Consider the following 19,139-nt stretch of genomic DNA (forward strand, 5'->3'; position numbering starts at 1 on the left):
CTTCTGTCATTGATATCTGAATGCTTTTAATATACTCATCCTAAGAGTTGAATAATGGCCTACTCTGTTTACCTGGGATGTGCTACTTCTTGAACATGAGCTGATGAAGTGTAGCCTTTCAAATTAATGGATGAGGTAGCTCAATCAATGTAATCATCAATGCTTGAAGTGAGGAGAAAAGGAAGAAAACAGAAACATTTTTCCTATCAACCAAAATGCACATCCTTCTCACCCATCCATCATACAGCTTTGGAGAGCTAAGAGGAAAGAAGACATACACAGTAGAAGATGAATCCTGAGAGAGCAAATCAGAGAGAATGGATGAAAATGCCTCACCTAAATGTGGTTCAGTACTCAAAGTTCTGCAGTCAGGTCGCCACATTTTCATTTACAATTTCTATTTTCTAACTTTCTAAATTATAAGCATAATTTCGATAGATACCACAAAACACATATATACAGGATATACCACAGCACTGGGCATCAACTTAAAATACTCATGAGGTGAATGTAAGGCACTTTCGCGGTTTACAAAAGTGAATGCCTCAAAGTTAGATAGTTATCAAAAATGGAAAAATATCCCTATACAAGTTTATAGGAGCCCTGAAAAATCAAGTACATATGAATCATTACCAATCTTGGCCAACATTTTGAGAGCCTTAGTGTGACTAAAGATCAGAGATATAATAGATAAATAACTTTTTAAAATTGGAGTTCTATACATCAGTGTCAGGATTCTAAAACTGCTCTCATAAAAATCTGTCTCTTCTAAGTTATTTCAGTTCTCAGCCACAGAGATTAAAGAACAGGACAACCACTCAGTGTAACACTGTTTAGATTTCATGATGATACCATACCACATCAGTTACAAAGAGACTGGAAATAATAAAGGCTTTGAGTTTGTTTTGTTATTTCCTACAAATATTATAATTAAGATAGAAACTTATTCAAACTACTCAAAAATGTAAATTTTATGTATTTTCTTGAAATCATGAATTTTTAATTTCCAAATACAAATATTGTTGCTCTAAATAATGTGAGTTTTGTGACTCTTCAAAATTAAAAGAATGTAACCTACAATATAATGTATTTTCTTGTCTATGAGAGACCAAACAAGCTTAGGTAGCGTAATGCTAAAAAACTGATTTAAGGAAATAATCCATTTTTATGCCATCTTTCTCCAAAACTCTTAAAAAGCCAAATCTTCTCTAGGTCATGGTTGGTAAGGACAGGTCATTAACAAAGTCAGGGATTCAGGGCTGAGCATGGTGGCTCGCACCTGTAATCCCAGCATTTTGGGAGGCTGAGGCAGGTGGATCACCTGAGGTCAGGAATTCGAGACCAGCCTGGCCAACATGGCAAAACCCCGTCTCTACTAAAAATACAAAAAATTAGCCAGGCATGGCTGTAATCCCAGCCTGTAATCCCAGCTACTCAGGAGGTTGAGGCAAGAGAATCGCTGGAACCTGGGAGGCAGAGGTTGCAGTGAGCCAAGATCGCACCATTGCACTCAAGCCTGGGCAACAAGAGTGAAACTCCGTCTGAAAAAAAAAAAAAAAAAAAGTCAGGGATTCGGACAGATAAAACTGTACCTTGCCTCTTTATTCGCAAAGTAAATAAGCATGGAATTTATTTTTTGTTGTTGTTTTTATTTTTTGAGTCAGGGACTCACTTTGTTGCCCAGGCTGGGGTATAGTGGCATGAACACAGCTCACTGTAGCCTTGACCTCCCGGGCTCAAGCGATCCTCCTGCCTCAGCCCCCAAGTAGCTGGGACTACAGGCACACACCATCATGCCCAGCTAATTTTTGTATTTTTTGTAGAGATGGGGTTTCATTCACTATGTTGCCCAGGCTGCATTTTTTTTTTTTTTTTTTTTTTTTGAGACAAGATCTTGCTCTATCATCCAGCCTGGAATGCAGTGTCATGAACATAAGCTCACTGCAGCCTAGACCTCCTGGGCTCAAGTGATCCTCTCACCTCAGCCTACTGAGGAGCTGGAACTACAGAGGCACCAGACCCAGCTAACTTTGTGTAGAAACAGGGTTTTGCCATGTTGCCCAGGCTGTTCTCAAACTCCTGGGCTACAATCTACCTGCCTTGGCTTCCCAAAGTGCTGGCCACGGCCCCCAGCCTAACATCTTGAAAATTATTATTATTTTTTTTTCTTGCTCTGTCACCCAGGCTGGAGTGCAGTGGTGCAATCTCAGCTCTCAGCTCACCTCCGCCTGCTCAGTTCAATTGATTCTCCTGCCTCAGCCTCCTGAGTAGCTGAGATCACAGGCATGCGCCACCATGCCTGGCTAATTTTTGTAGAAAATTATTATTTCTATGTTACATCATTTTAACAATGCAGTGGTTATCTTTGACCTAAAAACGAAAGTTTAAAAACCATTTTTTAAATTAAAGAATGCAATTAGTACACTCTTGTTGCTGACATGAAGATTACAGTGCATACCTAGCTCCTTTCATTATTTATAATTCAAATCTTTGTTGTACTTCATCTGCAATCATTCCAGAAATTGCAATGGAAGAAGTAGCAGCAGGAGAAGGTGCATTTCTCACATGAAGAATGTGATTTCCAATATCCCCAACTCCTGCATCAAATACAAAATCTTCTACCAGATTTCCATCTCTATCCAGGGCCTGGGCTCTTACTCCAGCTGGGCCCCTGCAAAAGTAAAAGATGGGAGTCAGCTGACTCAAAGACATAAGATACTTTACAAGTCAGTGTTTCCAAAGAGTCTTAAAGCAATAAAGTATTCTTCTAAATGCACAATTATATGGAAACCCAATGAGTTTATGTTTAACAAAAGGCTGTCAGTTGTAGCCTGTCAAACCTATATTGTTAGCTTAGAGCCTAAAACCTATTACGTAACAATAGTGTAATAAACGCTTATCAAAGAAATACATAAAAAACAAGTAAGTTATTTATCAATGTCTGCTCTTTCCAAAGGTAGTAGGTAAATCCACATTTAATTAGAACAGGTATATTTTTATTTAAATTTATAGAATGAATTTATTATAAAAATCAATCAATGGCAACAATAAGCCTCATCTGAGTAATACAAATCAATGAAAGCAAAGGTTATGTGTCAGTTGCATTCCTGTATCCTATTCTACTTATTTTTGTTTTTAAAATTTGTTTCTACTTTATTTTGTTTTTAAAATTCACACAATTAAAATTTATGGAGAGAAATATTTGCAAATGGCAACAAGTTCTTGTTTCGCAGTTTGTTTTTAAGAGTTTACCCTTCAATATCAGGATCATCTTCAATTTCAAAAGATGATAGGAAAAGCATAAAAATAAATTTAGCAGCATGTTAATAAAATGAGAGTCTTTTTTTTTTAATTGAGATAGAGTCTTTATCTGTTGCTCAGGTTGTGTACACAACCTCATCTGGCTAATTAAAGAAAATTTTTTTTTGTAGAGACAAGGTCTCCCTACGTTGCCCAGGCTGGTCTCAAACTCCTGGCCTCAAGTGATCCTCCCACCTTAGCCTCCCAAAATGATGGGATTATAGGTGTGAACAACTGTAAAGACACTGATAATCTTTATTACTTAAAATTCTATTTTATAACATTTGAGCTCACAGATTTTTGTTGTTTTTTAAAACAGTTAAAATTTACAGATGAAATTTGAATCCAATGTTTTTGAACTACAAAAAAGCACCTCTTATGAAACTTGTCCAAGGAAGCCCGGTGTGAAAAATTCTATCTTATACACACCAGCAAGGCTCAAGAAATCAGGAAACAATATTAAACCTTTTTTACTAATTCTGGGACAAATCAGATAAGTACTTGCAGAAGATACAAAGAACACTACGAAGGCACTGCCCTCTAAGACTTCAGCTGGCTGAAGAGAGATAATAGTAATAGCTATTATTTAGTAAGTGCTTACTCTGTGCTAGGAATTACCTCATTTAATCCTCAAAACAACTCTTAAGAGGCTGACACAGTTTATATTTAACAGCAAAGAAACACAGAGAGATTAAGTAACTTGCCTGAAATCACAGAGCTATACTATTCATTCGTAGAGAGGTAAATAAGAATTATAACAGTAAGAGTGAAAGGTTGTACGACAAAGTTAAGTGATCTTCCCTATAGAATCCTGCAGGGAATCTGGACAAGAGATTTTTTAGCTGTAAGAATTTCCAAGTAAGAATCAGATATGGGAGTGAGTGGAGCAAGACGGTGGAAAAGAAGCCTACAAACATTGGTTCGGCTGCTAGAACACCAAATTTTAACTATCTGCACACAGAAAAGCACCGTCACAAGAACCAAAAATCAGGTGAGCAATCACAGTGGCTGGTTTTGACTTCATATCTTTGAAAGAGGCATTGAGGAGGGCAGAAAAGATGGTCCTGCATCGCCAATGCCACCCCTCCCTCACCCCCAGCAGCAGCCAGCCATGTGGTGTGGAGACAAAACCTATGCACTTGGGAAAGGGAGGGTACAGTGGCTGGGGGCCTTTACATTGAACTCAGTGCTGCCCTGTCACAGTGGAGAATAAAGCTGTGCTGGGCTCAGCCAGCGCCAGCACATGAAGGGAGCATTTGGACCTGCCCCAGCTAGACAGGAAGCATCCATCCCAGTGGTCAGAACTTGAGTTTCCCTGCAAGCCTCACCACCGTGGGCTGAAAAGCTCTGGGGTCCTAGATAAACTTGAAATACAGTCTAGGGCACAAGGACTCCAACTCCTCAGCTACTAGCACTAGGCTGGGCTTATAGTCAGTGGACTAGGGTGGCATGTGACCTAGGGAGATACCAGCTGGCGTAGCTAAAAGAGTGCTTGCATCATCCATCCCCCAAACCAAGGCAGCTGCAATAGAAGTGACTCCTTTCTTCTGCTTAAGGAGCAAAGAGCAAAGAGTAAAGAGGACCGTCTTACATCTTGGATTCCAGCTCAGCCACAGTAGGATATGGCACTGGGCACAGTTGTGAGGCCCGCATTATAGGCCCTAGCTCCTGAACAACATTTCTAGACCCACCCTGGGCCAAAAGGGAACCTACTGCCTTGGAGGGAAAAACCCAGTCCTAGCAGGATACATTACCTGCTGACTAAAGAGCCCTTGGGCCCTGAATAACCAGCAGCGATACCCAAGGAGTGCGTCATGGGCCTTGGATGAGACTCTGAGATGTGCTGGCTTCAGGTGTGACCCAGCACATTCCCAGCTGTGGTGGCCACAGTGAAAGACTCCTTCTGTTTGAGAAAAGCAGAGATAAAAGTAAAGGGGACTTTGTCTTACACCTTAGGTACCAGCTCAGCCACAGTGAGGTAGAGCAACAAGCAGGTTCTTGGGGTCCCCAAGTCAAGGCTTACACTCCTTTTTTTTTTTTTTTTTTTTTTTTTTTTTGCGAGACAGAGTCTCGCTCTGTTGCCCAGGCTGGAGTGAAGTGGCGTGACCTCGGCTCACTGCAACCTCCACCTCCTGGGCTCAAGCGATTCTCCTGCCTCAGCCTTCCAAGTACCTGGGATTACAGGTGCACTCCACCATACCCAGCTGATTTTTGTATTTTTAGTAGAGATGGGGTTTCACCATGTTGGCCAGGCTGGTCTCGAACTCCTGACCTCAGGTGATCCACCCGTCTTGGCCTTCCAAAGTGTTGGGATTACAGGCATGAGCCACCGCGTCTGGCCCAGGCCAACACTCTTGGACGGCATTTCTAGCACTACCCTGGGCCAGAGGGGAGCCCACTGCCCTGAAGGGTAAGTCCCAGGCCAGGCAGCTTTCACCACAAGCTGATGGAAGAGCCCTTGGGCTTTAAGTGAATATTGGTGGTGGCCTGGCAGAAACCCTGTGGACCAAAGGTGGTGGTAGCCACAGGGAGTGGCCCCTCTGCCTGTGGAAAGGGGAGGGAAGAGTGAGAAGAACTTTGTATTGTAGTGTGAGTGCTAGTTATCTGCAGTAGAACAGAACATCAGGTAAACTACTAAAGTATTTGACCCCAATCTGTGGCTTCCAGACAGCATCTCTGGAAATGCCTGGGGCCTGAGGAAGCTTACTGCCCTGAAGGGAAGGGCCCTGGGCAAGACCCAGTGCTGGGCTGGCTTCAGGTCTGACCCAGTGCAGTCCCAGTGGTGGTGGCCACAGGAGTGCTTGCATCACCACACCCCCCAGTTCCAGGGGGTTTAGCACAGACAGAAAGAGACTCCATTTATTTGGGAGGAAGTAAGGGAAAAGAACAAGAGTCTCAGCTTGGTGATCCAGAGAATTCTTCTGGATCTTATCCAAGACCACTTAGGTGGTACCTCTACAAGTCTACAAAAGACACAATGTTATTGGGCTTGTGACCCAAGTCCCTTTGAATACCTGGAAAGCCTTCCCAAGAAGGACAGGCACAAACAAGCTCAGACTGTGAAGACTACAATAAGTACCCAACTCTTCAATGCCCAGACACCAAAGAACATCTACTAGCATCAACACCATCCAGGAATACATAACCTCCTCAAATAAACTAAATAAAGCACCAGAGACCAATCCTGGACAAACAGAGATATATGACCTTTCTGACAGAGAATTCAAAATAGCTGTTTTGAAGAAACTCAAAGAAATTCAAGACAACACAGAAAGAATTCACAATTCTTTCAGATAAATTTAACAAAGGGATTGAAATAATTAAAAAGAATTAAACAGAAATTCTAGAAATGAAAAATGCAACTGACATGCTGAAGAATATATCAGAGTCTCAATAGCAGAACTGATCAGGCAGAAGAATTTGTGAGCTGAAAGACAGGCTATTTGAAAATACATAGTCAGATGAGACAAAAGAAAAAAGAATAAAAAACAATGAAGCATGCCCACAAGATCTAGAAAACATTCTCAAAAGGGTAAATCTAAGAGTTATTGGCCTAAAAGAGGAGGTACAGAAACATATAGGGGTAAATAGTTTATTCAAAGGGATGATAACAGAGAACTTCCCAAACCTAGAGAAAGATATCAACATTTGAGTACAAGAAGATTATAGAACCCCAACAGCATTTAATCCAGAGACTAACTCAAGCCATTTAATAATCAAACTCCCAAAGGTCAAGGATAAAGAAAGAATTCTAAAAGCAGCAAGAAAAAAGAAACAAATAATATACAATGGCGCTCCAATATGTCTGGCAGCAGACTTTTCAGTGGAAACCTTACAGGCCAGGAGGGAGTGGCATGACATATTTAAAGTGCTGAAGGAAAAAACCCTTTTACTCTAAAATAGTATATCCAGTGAAAATATCCTTCAAGCATGAAGGAGAAATACTTTCCCAGACAAAGTTGAGGGATTTCATCAACACTAGATATGTCCTACAAGAAATACTAAAGAGAGTTCTTCAATCTGAAAGAAAAGGATGTTAATGAGCAAGAAGAAATCATATAAAGGTACAAAACTTCCTGATAACAGCAAGCACACATTAAAAACACAGAATAGTATAACACTATAATTGTGGTGTATAAACTTCTCATCTTACATAGAAAGATTAAATGATGAACCAATCAAAAATAGTAACTACAACAACTTTTCAAGACACAGACAGTACAATAAGATATAAAGAGAAAAAAACAAAAAATTTAAAAGCCAAGGAACAAAGTTAAAGTGTAGAGTTTTTATTAGTTTTCTTTCTGTGTGTTTGTTTGCATATGCAATCAGTACTGTCATCAGTTTAAAACAGTGGGTTATAAGATAGTATTTGCAAGCCTCATGGTAAAATAGAAAAACATACAATGGATACCAAAAAATTAAATAAAAAGAAAGAAATTAAAACATACCATCAGAGAAAAATCACCTTCATTAAAAGGAAGATAGGAAGAAAGCAAAGAAGGAATTGAAGACTGTAAAGCCACCAGAAAACAAATAACAAAATGGCAGGAGTAAGTCCTTACTTATCAATAACACTGAATGTAAATAGACTAAAGTCTGCAGTCAAAAAGACATAGAGTAGCTGAATGGATGAAAAAACAAGACCCAATGATCTGTTGCCTGAAAGAAACTTACTTCACCTATAAAGATACAAAGAGACTAAAAATAAAGGGATGGAAAAAGATATTCCATGAAAATGGAAATGAAAAAAGAGCAGGAATAGCTAGAATAGCTATACTGATATCAGACAAAATAGATTGCAAGACAAAAACTGTAAGAAGAGACAAAGAAGATTATTATATAATGATAAAGGAGTCAATTCAGCAAGAGGACATAATGATTGTAAATATATATGCACCCAATACTGGAGTACCCAGCTATACAAAGCAAATATTATTAGAGCTAAAGAGATAGACCCCAATACAATAATAGCTGGAGACTTAAACACCCCACTTTCAGTATTGGATAGATCTCCCAGGCAGAACCTCGACAAAGAAATGTCAGACTTAATCTGCACTACAGAACAAATAGACCTAATAGTTATTTACAGAACATTTCATCCAATGGCTGCAGAATACACATTTTTCTCCTCAGCACATGGATCATTCTCAGGGATAGACCATATGTTAGATCACAAAACAAGTCTTAAAACATTCAAAAAATTTGGAATAATATCAAGCATCTTCTCTGACCACAATGGAATAAAACTACAAATCAATCACAAGAGGAATTTTGGAAACTATATAAACACATAGAAATTAAACAGTATGATCCAGAATGGGATCATATCAAGTTAAAAAGCTTTTGCACAGCAAAGGAAACAATCAACAAAGTGAAGAGACAACCCACAGAATGGGAGAAAATATATGCAAACTACTCATCTGACAAAGGATTAATAACTAGAATATATAAGAAGCTCAAACAACTCTATAGGAAAAAAATTTAATAATCCAATTTTAAAAGGGGCAAAATATCTGAATAGACATTTCTCAAAAGAAGACATACCAATGGCAAACAGGCATATGAAAAGGTGCTCAACATCACTGACCATCAGAGAAATGCAAATCAAAACTACAAGAAGATATCATCTCACCTCAGTTAAAATGGCTTTTATTCAAAAGACAGGCAATAACTAATGCTGGTGAAGATATGGAGAAATGGGAACCCTCATACACTGTTAATAGAAATGTAAATTAGTACAACCACTGTGGCCAACAGTTTGGAGGCTCCTCAAAAAGCTAGAGTTACATGATCCAGCAATCCCACTGCTGGATATATACCCAAAAGAAAGGAAATCCGTGTATCAAAGAGATATCTGAATTTCCATGTTTACTGCAGCAGTATTCACAATAGCCAAGGTTTGGAAGCAACCTAGGTGTCCATCAACAGATGAATGAATAAATAAAATGTGGTATCTATACACAATGGAGTACTATTCAGCCATTAAAAAGAATGAGATCCTGTCATTTGCATCAACATGGAGGTCATTATGTTAAGTAAAATAAGCCAGGCACAGAAAGACAAATATCATCCGTTCATACTTATGAGTGGGATCTAAAAATCAAAACAATTGAACGCATAGAGGTAAGAGAGCAAGATTGTAACCAGAGGTTGTGAAAGGTAGTGTGGAGTGGGGGTTTACAGGGGAGGTGGGGATGGTTAATGGATACCTCCCCCCAAAAATAGAAAGAATGAAATGAATAAGACCTAGTATTTGATAGCACAACAGGGAGACCATAGTAAATAATAATTTAATTGTACATTTAAAAATAACTAAGAGTGTAATTGAACTGTTTATAAGACAAAGGATAAATGCTTGAGGATACGAATAACCAATTTTCCATGATGTGATTATTATGCATTACATGCCTGTAGCAAAATATCTCGTGTACCCCAAAAATATATACACCTACTAGGCACCCATAAAAATTAAAAAAAAATCTTAAAGAATCAGATATACCACATAGAACACAAAAAGAAGGGACGGGACTGAAAGCTGAAACTTCTTGGGGTAGAGACGCATATGTTTATCAGCTGGTATGTGGCCTATTTTGTATACTATTTATAGTTTATCTGAACTAATCGAAGTAGCATTTCTCCCCTCAACATCAGGACCAGCCACTGATGTTGAGTGTCCAATGTAAAACTCTGCTGTATAGAGAATCAGTCAGTACATTCCCTTTGCTCCTTCTAGGCACATAAAGGTTAAAATTGATTAACCACAGTTAAAAATGTCTACACTTAGTTTTCTTACAAACAAAAATTATGTTCTCAATGTCCCCTATACTCTTGTCCACATATTGAAAACCCTACAATCCAAATTTTAAAATAATAATAATGTTTTTCTGGCCAGGCACAGAGGCTCATGCTTGTAATCCTAGAACTTTGGGAGGCCAAAGCAGGTGGATCACTTGAATACAGGAGTTTGAGACCAGCCTGGGCAACATGGTGAAACCCCATATATACGAGAAAAAAAAAAAAATCAATCAGGGGTGGTGGGGAGTGTCTGAGTGTCTGTAGTCCCAGCTACTTGGAAGGCAGAGGTGGGAGGATCCCTTGAGCTAACGGCGGTAGAGGCTGCAGTTGAGCTGTGATCACACCACTGCACTCCAGCCTGGGTGACAGAGTGAGACCCTGTCTCAAATAAATAAATAAATAATAATGATGTTTTTCCTAGGATTTCATTTTAGTTCAAACAAGTTTTTAACATGAAATGTTTAAACTACCAAATTTTTCATTCCCTTTTCAAGCACTTAAGGCAACTTCAGGGTTTTTCTTTGTAGGATTACATATGCTTTCCCCTCAGAACACTTCAAATTGAAGTAAGTATTATTATTTGAAATCTCAGCCAGAACTTCGAGAGGCCAAAGTGGGTGGATCACCTGAGGTCAGGAGTTCGAGACCAGCCTGGCCAATATGGCAAAACCCCGTCTCTACTAAAAATACAAAAATTAGCTGGGGCGTGGTGGCAGGCACCTGTAATCCCAGCTACTCGGGAGGCTGAGGCAGGAAAATCGCTTGAATCCAGGAGGTGGAGGTTGCGGTGAGCCAAGATTGAGCCATTGCACTCCAGCCTGGGCAACAAGAGCGAAACTCCATCTCCAAAAAAAAAAAAAAGAAAAGAAAAGAAAAAGGAAAGAAAATCTCAGGCAACATAAACCATAAATGTCTTGAGGGCAAGTATGGTGTCAACACCCCTACATCACCCACATGTGCAGATCTGTGTCTTGCACATAGTAGGCATTCAATAAGGCTAGAAACTTAAAGCTTTAAGTTAAAATTTAAAATTTCTATTTTTTTAATTTTTATTTTTAAATATATCCTGGGCAGGGTGGCTCAGGCCCAATCCCACTTTGGGAGGCTCGAGGGGTGGATCGCTTGAGGTCAAGGAGTTCGAGACCAGCCTGGCCAACATGGTGAAGCCTCATCTCTAACTAAAAACATAAAATTAGCCAGCCATCATGGCACATGCTTGTAATCCCAGCTACTTGGGAGGCTGAGGCAGGAGAATCACTTGAACCCAGGAGGCAGAAGTTACAGTGAGCTGAGATCGCACCACTGCACTCCAGCCTGGGTGACAGAGTGAGACTCCGTCTCAAAAAAAGAAAAAAAAATATGTCCAGAAACAAGAACAGCTGAATGTGTAACTAAATACATACATTCATGAGAAGTCTTGTATTACATTATTGTCATATGTCAAGCATTACACTACAGGTTGGAAAAACAGCTACAAAAAGCAGTAACAGGCATCTTCACAGCCAGTTCCAAATACAATGAGACAATCTAGTATTTTATAAAACTCCACTGCTAATCTAAATATATAAGTCCATACCAGGCATAGTGGCTCATGCCTATAATCCCAATGCTTTTGGAGGATGAGGCAGGAGAATCACTTGAGCCCAGGAGTTCCAAACCAGCTTGGACAATATAGGGAGACTCTGTCTCTAGGAAAATAATAATAACTAGGCAGGTGTGGTGGCACACACCTGTTGTCCTAGCTATTTGGGAGGTTGAGGCAGGAGGATGGCTTGAACCCAGGAGTTGAAGGCTGCAGTGAGCTATGACCACATCACTGCACTCCACTCTAGCCTGGGTGACAGGGCGAGAGCCTGTCTTACAAAAAAAAAAAAAAAAATTAAAAGCATTTTTCTAGCACATAGATTTTTTAAAATCCAACCTGATAATCTGTCTTAACTATTAAATACATTTACATTTACTGTAATTACTGATATGCTTGATTTCTACCATATTATTTTATGCTATCTAACCTGATTTTCTAAGGTTTCTATCTCCTCTTTCTTCACTTATTGAGTTTTCTATATTCTTTTTTTCCTTCTCTACTAAATTGGAAATCTATTTCCATCTTGTATTTAGTTTTATTTACTCAGATGGGATGCACTGTACATCTTGAATTTGAGGTCTGTCAATTCTAGAAAATTTTTAAGTATTCTCTCCTCAAAGGATTGCCTCTTCTCAATTTCTCTGTAACACCTATGAGAGATAGGCTGGAATCTTCTCAGTTTTCTTTTCCATGTCTTATTTTATTTTATTTTTGAGACGGAGTCTCACTCTGTCACTCAGGCTGGGGTACAATGATGTCATCTCAGCTCACTGCAACCTCTGCCTCGCAGGTTCAAGTGATTCTCCTGTCTCAGCCTCCCAAGTAGCTGGGATTACAGGTGCCCACCACAGCTAGTTTTTGTATTTTTAGTAAAGACGGGGTTTTGCCATGTTGGCTAGGCTGATCTTAAACTCCTAACCTCAGGTAATCCACCCTCCATGGCCTGGCAAAGTGCTGGGATTACAGGCATGAGCCACTATGCCCAACCCCATGTCTTTTAACTTCTATGGATACATCTTTATCTTGCAGTATTGCTTTCTAAATTCTTCTGAGTTACCTTCCAATTCGATAATTTCCTCTTAAGGTAGGTCTAACCAGCTGTCTAACCTAGTCATCTGAGGTTTTTCCTTTAATTTTTTTTTTTTTTTTTTTGAGACAGGGTCTTGCTCTGTTGCCCAGGCTGGAGGGCAGTGGTGTAATCACAGCTCACTGCAGCCTTGACCTCTTAGGCTCAAGCCATCCTCCCTCCTCGGCCTCCAGAGTAGCTGGGACTACAGGTGTGTACCACCATACCTGGTTAATTTTTAAAACTTTTTGTAGAGACAGGATCTTACTATGTTGCCTAGGCTGGTCTTGAACTCCTGGACCCAAACAATCCTCCCACCTTGGCCTCCCAAAGTTCTGGGATTACAGAAGTGGGCCACCAAGCCTAGCCTGAGTTTTAAAATTTAAAAACTATATTTTTATTTCCAGAAATTCTCATTAGGTGGTTTCCAACTAATTTGCCTAGTTCTTTTTTCTTTGTTTTTTTTTTTTTCATGTTTTCGTTACGTTTTTGATTAATTGAAGCATATTTACTTTACAGTTCCTATTATTACTATTACCCATAGTTGTTGGAAGTCTAATTCTGCCACTTATTTTATCTGCTGACTGTCACTTATGGTGGTTTGTAACTTCTGATTGTGAGTTTCTGTTCAGTACGACTTTATCTGTGGGAATCATCTGGGAGGGGTTGGATTCAGGGTGTGTCCCTCTGCAGTGGTTTTACATTTGCTTCTATTACTATCCTGAGAGCACTTTTTTTTTAATGGAAAATTTTAAACACATCAAAAAGTTAAAAAAAAGAAAAAGAAAAAGAAAGAAAACCAACAGTATAATGAACTCCCATGTATGTATTATCCAGTTGCAACAATTATACACACACAGCCAATCTTGTTTCATCTATGTACCAATCCAACACCAATGTCTCTCCACTGGGTTATTTTATTTTTTTTAGAGAAAGGCCTCACTCTGTCACCCAGGCTGGTGTGCAGTGGCACAATCACAACTTACTGCAGCCCTGACCTCCCAGACTCAAGCAATCCTCCCTTCTCAGCCTCCTGAATAGCTGGGACCACAGGTGGACACCATCACACCCAGCTAATTGTTTTTTAAAAATATTTTTTTAGAGACAAGGTCTCACTATATTGCCCAGGCTGGCCTCAAACTCTTGGGCCCAAGCAATTCTCCCATCTCAGTCTCCCAAAGTGCTGGGATTATAGGTGTCAGCCACCACGCCCAGTCTTATTTTTTGAGACAGGGTCTTGCTCTGTCACCCAGGCTGGAGTGCACTGGCATGATCATAGCTCACTGTAGCCTTTAACTCCTGGGCTCAAGCAATCCTCCTGCCTCAGCATCCAGAGTAGGTGGGACTACAGGAACATGCCACCACACCCAGCTAGTTTTTAAATTTTTGGTATAGATGGGGTCTTGCTATATTGTCCAGGCTGGTTTGGAACTCCTAGCCTCAAGAATCCTCCTGACTCAGCCTCCCAAAGTGCTAGGATTGCAGGCGTGAGCCCATGGTGCCTGACCTATTTATTTTAGTATTTTATAATTTTTTATTTAATTTTATTTATTTTTGAGACAGGGTCTCACTCTGTTGTCCAAACTGGAGTGCAGTGGTGTTATCATGGCTCACTGCTGCCTCGACCACTAGGCTCAAGCAATTCTCTTGCCCCAGCCTCCTGAGTAGTTGGGACTACAGGCATATGCGCACCACCACGCCAGGCTCTTTTTTTTTTTTTTTTTTTTTAATTTTTACTAGAGACAAGGTCTCGTATTGCCCAGAATGGTCTTGAACTCCTCAGGTCAAACAATCCTGCCTCAGCCATCCAAAGTGCTAGGATTAAAGGCAGGAGCCACTGAGCCCAACCATATTTTATTATTTTTTAGACATGTTGTCTTGCTAAGCTGGATTAAAACTCCTGGGCTCAGGCAATCCTCCTACCTCAGCCTCCCAAGTAGCTAGGACTATATGCATGAGCCACAACACCACCACTGAATTATTTTAAAGCAAATCCCAGATGGCATACCACTTCACTTCAGTGTGTATTTGTTTTCTTTCCTTTCTGTTTTTTTTTTTTTAGAAATGGGGTCTCACTATGTCACCTGGGCTGATCTCACTATGTTGCCAAGGCTGCCCAAGCAATCCACCCACCTCGGCCTCTCAAAGTGCTGAGATTACAGGCATGAGCCACCCCGCCCGGCCTCAATGTGTATTTCTTTTAAAAAGATTCTTAAAAATTATCCAGGCGCAGTGGCTCACACCTGTAATCTCAGCACTTTGGGAGGCCAAGGTGGGTAGATCACTTGAGGTCAGGAGTCCAGACCAGCATGGCCAACATAGTAAAATCTCATCTCTACTAAAAATAGGAAAAAAAAATCAGCCAGCCATGGTGGCACATGCCTGTAATCCCAGCTACTCAGGAGGCTGAGGCAGGAGAGTCACCTGAACCCGGGAAGCAGAGGTTGCAGTGAGCTGAGACTGCGCCACTGCACTCCAGCCTGGGAGACAGAGCGAGACTCTTAAAAAAAAAAATTCTTAAAGATAATTATAAACCAATAATTGCTTAGTGTCAGTAGTCATTTTGTGGTCAAATTATCTGATTTTTAGTCTCTCTAATTTACTTGAATTAGAGGGGGTGGGGAGGGGAGGGAGGGAGAAAGAAGGAGAGAGAAGAAGACAGAGAGAGAGAGAGAGAGAGATTGATTGATTGAAGCAGGATCCAGAAATGTCTGGCTCCACTTTTTCAGTTAATTTGTTAGCTTACAGTTCCTAAACCAAGCTGGTGGTATACATTCAAAATCTAAGCGCTTTGAGGGATTCTAGATTTTTGGGAAGATTCCTCCCACTCCCCATCCCCAAGACCAAGATAGACAAAGTTCCTTAATACTTCCCAGTGCCAAGGGGAATATTTTTTTTTCCAGACTTCCTTTCTTCTGAGGGTATAGCCTTTCAAGAGCCCCTAGGGGGCCTTACATTAGAGTCTCAGTTCCAACTTTCTACCTTGTATAGACCTAAGATTTCTTTTTCAGCACTTGAGTGGCAATTGAAATACAAGTCCCTAATGTCCTATATCTTGTTCTGAGTGGTGGATATGGTTTGTACAATTATCGAAATTTACTAAGCATTTAAGATCTACATATTTTATACGTGAGTCACACATAAATTAAAAATATAACTCAAGCCCCTCAGTTATTAAAATTAGCAAACCATCCCCACCTCTCCAAGTCAGCATCAGCACCAACTCCTTTTAGTATGAATTTTAATTTTCTTTCTGTTTTTTGCTCTGGGATGCCCCTTACTTTCCCTTACTCTCAGCTATATGTATTTCAAGGATGTTTATCATATTTCCTCCAGACTCTTATTACTATTTTGTAGTGTGAAGGTTACCAAATTCTCTACACTAGTGGTTCTCAACCAAAGGAGATTTTGCCCCCTACAGGACATCTGGCAATGTCGACACATTTTTGGTTGCCACAATTAGGAGAATGAGTAGAGGCTGGGGATGCTGTTAAACATTCTACAATGGCTGGGCACCGTAGCTCACACCTGTAATGCTAGCACTTTGGGAGGCCAAGGCGGGTGGATTACCTGAGGTCAGGACTTTGAGACCAGCCAGGCCAACATGGTGAAACCCCATCTCTACTAAAAATACAAAAAATTAGCCGGGTGTGGTGGCAGGCGCCTGTAATCCCAGCTGCTCAGAAGGCTAAGTCAGGAGAATCGCTTGAACCCGGGAGGCAGAGGTTGCAGTGAGCCGAGATGGCACCACTGCACTACAGCCCAGGTAACACTGTGAGACTCCGTCTAAAAAAAAAAAAATTATACAATGAACTGGACACTCCTCCACAATAAATAATTATTTGGCTCAATATGTCAATAGCATCAAGACTGAGAAACCCTAATCTAGATCACCATAAGCCATTACAACTTTATTGTAGAAATGTTTGAGTTTTGCACCTTTGTGTTTCACACACTCTAGTTATCACTTGCTATGAAAACATCTTGCCTAAAAGTTTACTCTAGAATTCCCCACAGAAGACATTTTCCAAATTGAAAATGGGGAAATTGTGACATATATGTCTTCGTCTTTTACATCTTTACAGTGCTAACAGATACAAACTGCTGTTAGATTAACATGTCAAAATTAATCACAGAACAAATTTTTAAAGTTTAGAGCTATATATATATTTGAGTCAGGGTCTTGTTCTCTCCACCAGGCTGGAGGACAGTAGTGCAATAATGGCTAACTGTAGCTTCAGCATCCTGGGCTCAAGGGATCTTGCCACTTAAGCCTCTCTAGTAGCTACAACTATAGGCATGCACCTGCCCAGCTAATTAAAAAAAAAAAAAATTGTAGAGATGGCATCTCACTATATTGCCCAGGCTGGTCTCAAACTCCTGGGCTCAAGCGATCCTCCCACCTCAGCCTCCCAAAGCGCTAGGATTACAGGCATGAGCCACTGTGCCTGGCCTAGAGCTAACATTAAGAGTCTTAGAGACCATCATTTAACAATGAGAAGTTTATCTAATGCAAATATTTAACAGATTTTAACTTTATATTCCAATCTCATGTTCACCAGTAAATTATTGCCCAAAATGCTCTGGCTAAGCAATGAGAAGTCAACCTGGGTGCCCTTCAGTGGTTAATGAAATTTAAGGACACCATCCTGGGAAACACACCCCACTGAAAGTGTTGCTTCAACTATCTTTTACTATCTACTAATGCCTGATGTGCTTTCACTGCAATACTAAGGGCATTTATGGTTTAGTATACTGGTTGCAAGACAAAGGAGACAAGGCAGGACTTAGGCTTCAAGCTGTGGAAAAGTCTATTGATCTTGGCCAGGCGCATTGGCTCACCCCTGTAATCCCAGCACTTTGGGAGGCCAAGGCAGGAGGATCACGAGGTCAGGAGATTGAGACCATCCTGGCTCTCTATGAAACCCTGTCTCTATTAAAAATACAAAAATTAGCTGGGCATGGTGGCACGTGCCTGTAATCCCAGCTACTCGGGAGGCTGAGGCAGGAGAATCGCCTGAACCAGGGAGTCGGAGGTTGTAGTAAGCCGAGATTGTACCACTGCACTCCAGCCTAGCAACAGACTGAGACTCTGTCTCAAAAAAAAAAAAAAAAAGTCTATTGATCTTATTTTTATTATTTAATATTTCAGGCTATCGCAAGGAAGAGAGAATAACACAATGAATACCCATTTTCTTATCTAACAGCTTAAGAAACAAAGCATTACCGATATGATAGAAGCCTCTGTAGAACTCTCAAGATCCCATTCTCTTCCCTCCCCAGAGGTAACCACTCTCCTGAATTAGGTGTTTATCACTCCCCTGCTCATTTTTATTTTCATACTACATGTGTAATCCGTAAGCAATATATGGTTTTGCTATACTTGTTTTAAAACTTATACAAATGGTATCAAACGTATCTTCCCCCCGAGAAACCCAAAAACATATCTTCTACAGCTTCCTTTTTGTTATTAATAATTTCCTGCACTTAATAACTATAGGAATCAAGAGACGAAGCAAATGGAATTGCTGAATTAGTTAGCTTTTCTCTCTTTAAAGAGGAACTCATCTGTGATTGGGTTGAATTTGTCCCCAAATGCACCTGCCTGCAGTGCTGTGCCCTTTTCTACTACATGCCAATGAAATTGGTAACAGAAATTCACACCCTTACACCCAGAGACAGGAGAGTTCACTAATAACCACAAGCCCGAAGTCCAGTTCTACCATATGAAATCCAGTGGTCTAAAAAGTTTTCCTCAGGCTTCTATAAAGGGTGGTAACTGAATACAGGCAGTGAATTCACTGCAACTATTTTTATACAGAATTCACTATGCTCACCTCGTTTGTTTTCCAAGGAATATTAATAGCAGTAATAGAAACCAGATTTGACCAGTCTATTTTCAGATATAAAACATCACAAGTTTGCTAAAGCAGATCACTGAAAACATAAAAGCCCTTACTTATAAGTGAGTGAAAGAAAATAATGGCTAGATATTTTTATCCCTTCTATTTCAGAAGGTGAATAGAGGAGTGAAAGAGATAAGAGGAAAAACGTTAGCTGAGTTTTAATCTTCTAAGGATTCAAACATGCTGGTCTCAGAATGATACATTAGAGTCAGATTTAAACGAGGACGCTCCCCTAAGAGAGACAGCTGACATGATTATTGCTCTCTTCACAGATACACAGTCAAGCCTGCTGACATTTTTTACCAGGCTAGTTCAGCAGCTGTTGCAGAGAAAGCAGATATCTAGTGCTAAGAAAATTCATGGAGGGATGGATTGTAAATGGAGGGTGAGAGTACCTCAAAGTACACTGCTGATTAGGCCTAACGAATGGCTTGCCCAGGAAAAAAGGTGAACACTAAAAACATTACCAAACAGGGGAAAAAAT

General features: G+C 40.2%; 1 protein-coding gene across 7 annotated transcripts in view; it reads right to left on the minus strand.

The window, feature by feature from the left end:
• Positions 1 to 818: 818 nt before the first annotated feature.
• Positions 819 to 19,139, minus strand: part of L2HGDH (L-2-hydroxyglutarate dehydrogenase) — a 66,698-nt gene continuing 48,377 nt past the window's right edge. For 4 of the 7 annotated variants that reach the window (XM_009427791.4, XM_063793376.1, XM_063793372.1 and 1 more), the window contains 2 exons: positions 2,459 to 2,671; positions 819 to 1,541 (listed from right to left, as the gene is read on the minus strand). In XM_009427791.4, the coding sequence (XP_009426066.1) occupies positions 2,476 to 2,671 (196 nt within the window). In that variant the 3' untranslated portion in view covers positions 819 to 1,541; positions 2,459 to 2,475. Of the gene's footprint in view, positions 2,672 to 19,139 lie in introns of all 7 variants that reach the window. The other 3 variants (XM_063793373.1, XM_063793375.1, XM_063793371.1) reach the window with 2 other exon arrangements.

This window comes from Pan troglodytes, chromosome 15 (genome assembly GCF_028858775.2).
Source record: "Pan troglodytes isolate AG18354 chromosome 15, NHGRI_mPanTro3-v2.0_pri, whole genome shotgun sequence".
Taxonomy (NCBI): domain Eukaryota; kingdom Metazoa; phylum Chordata; class Mammalia; order Primates; family Hominidae; genus Pan; species Pan troglodytes.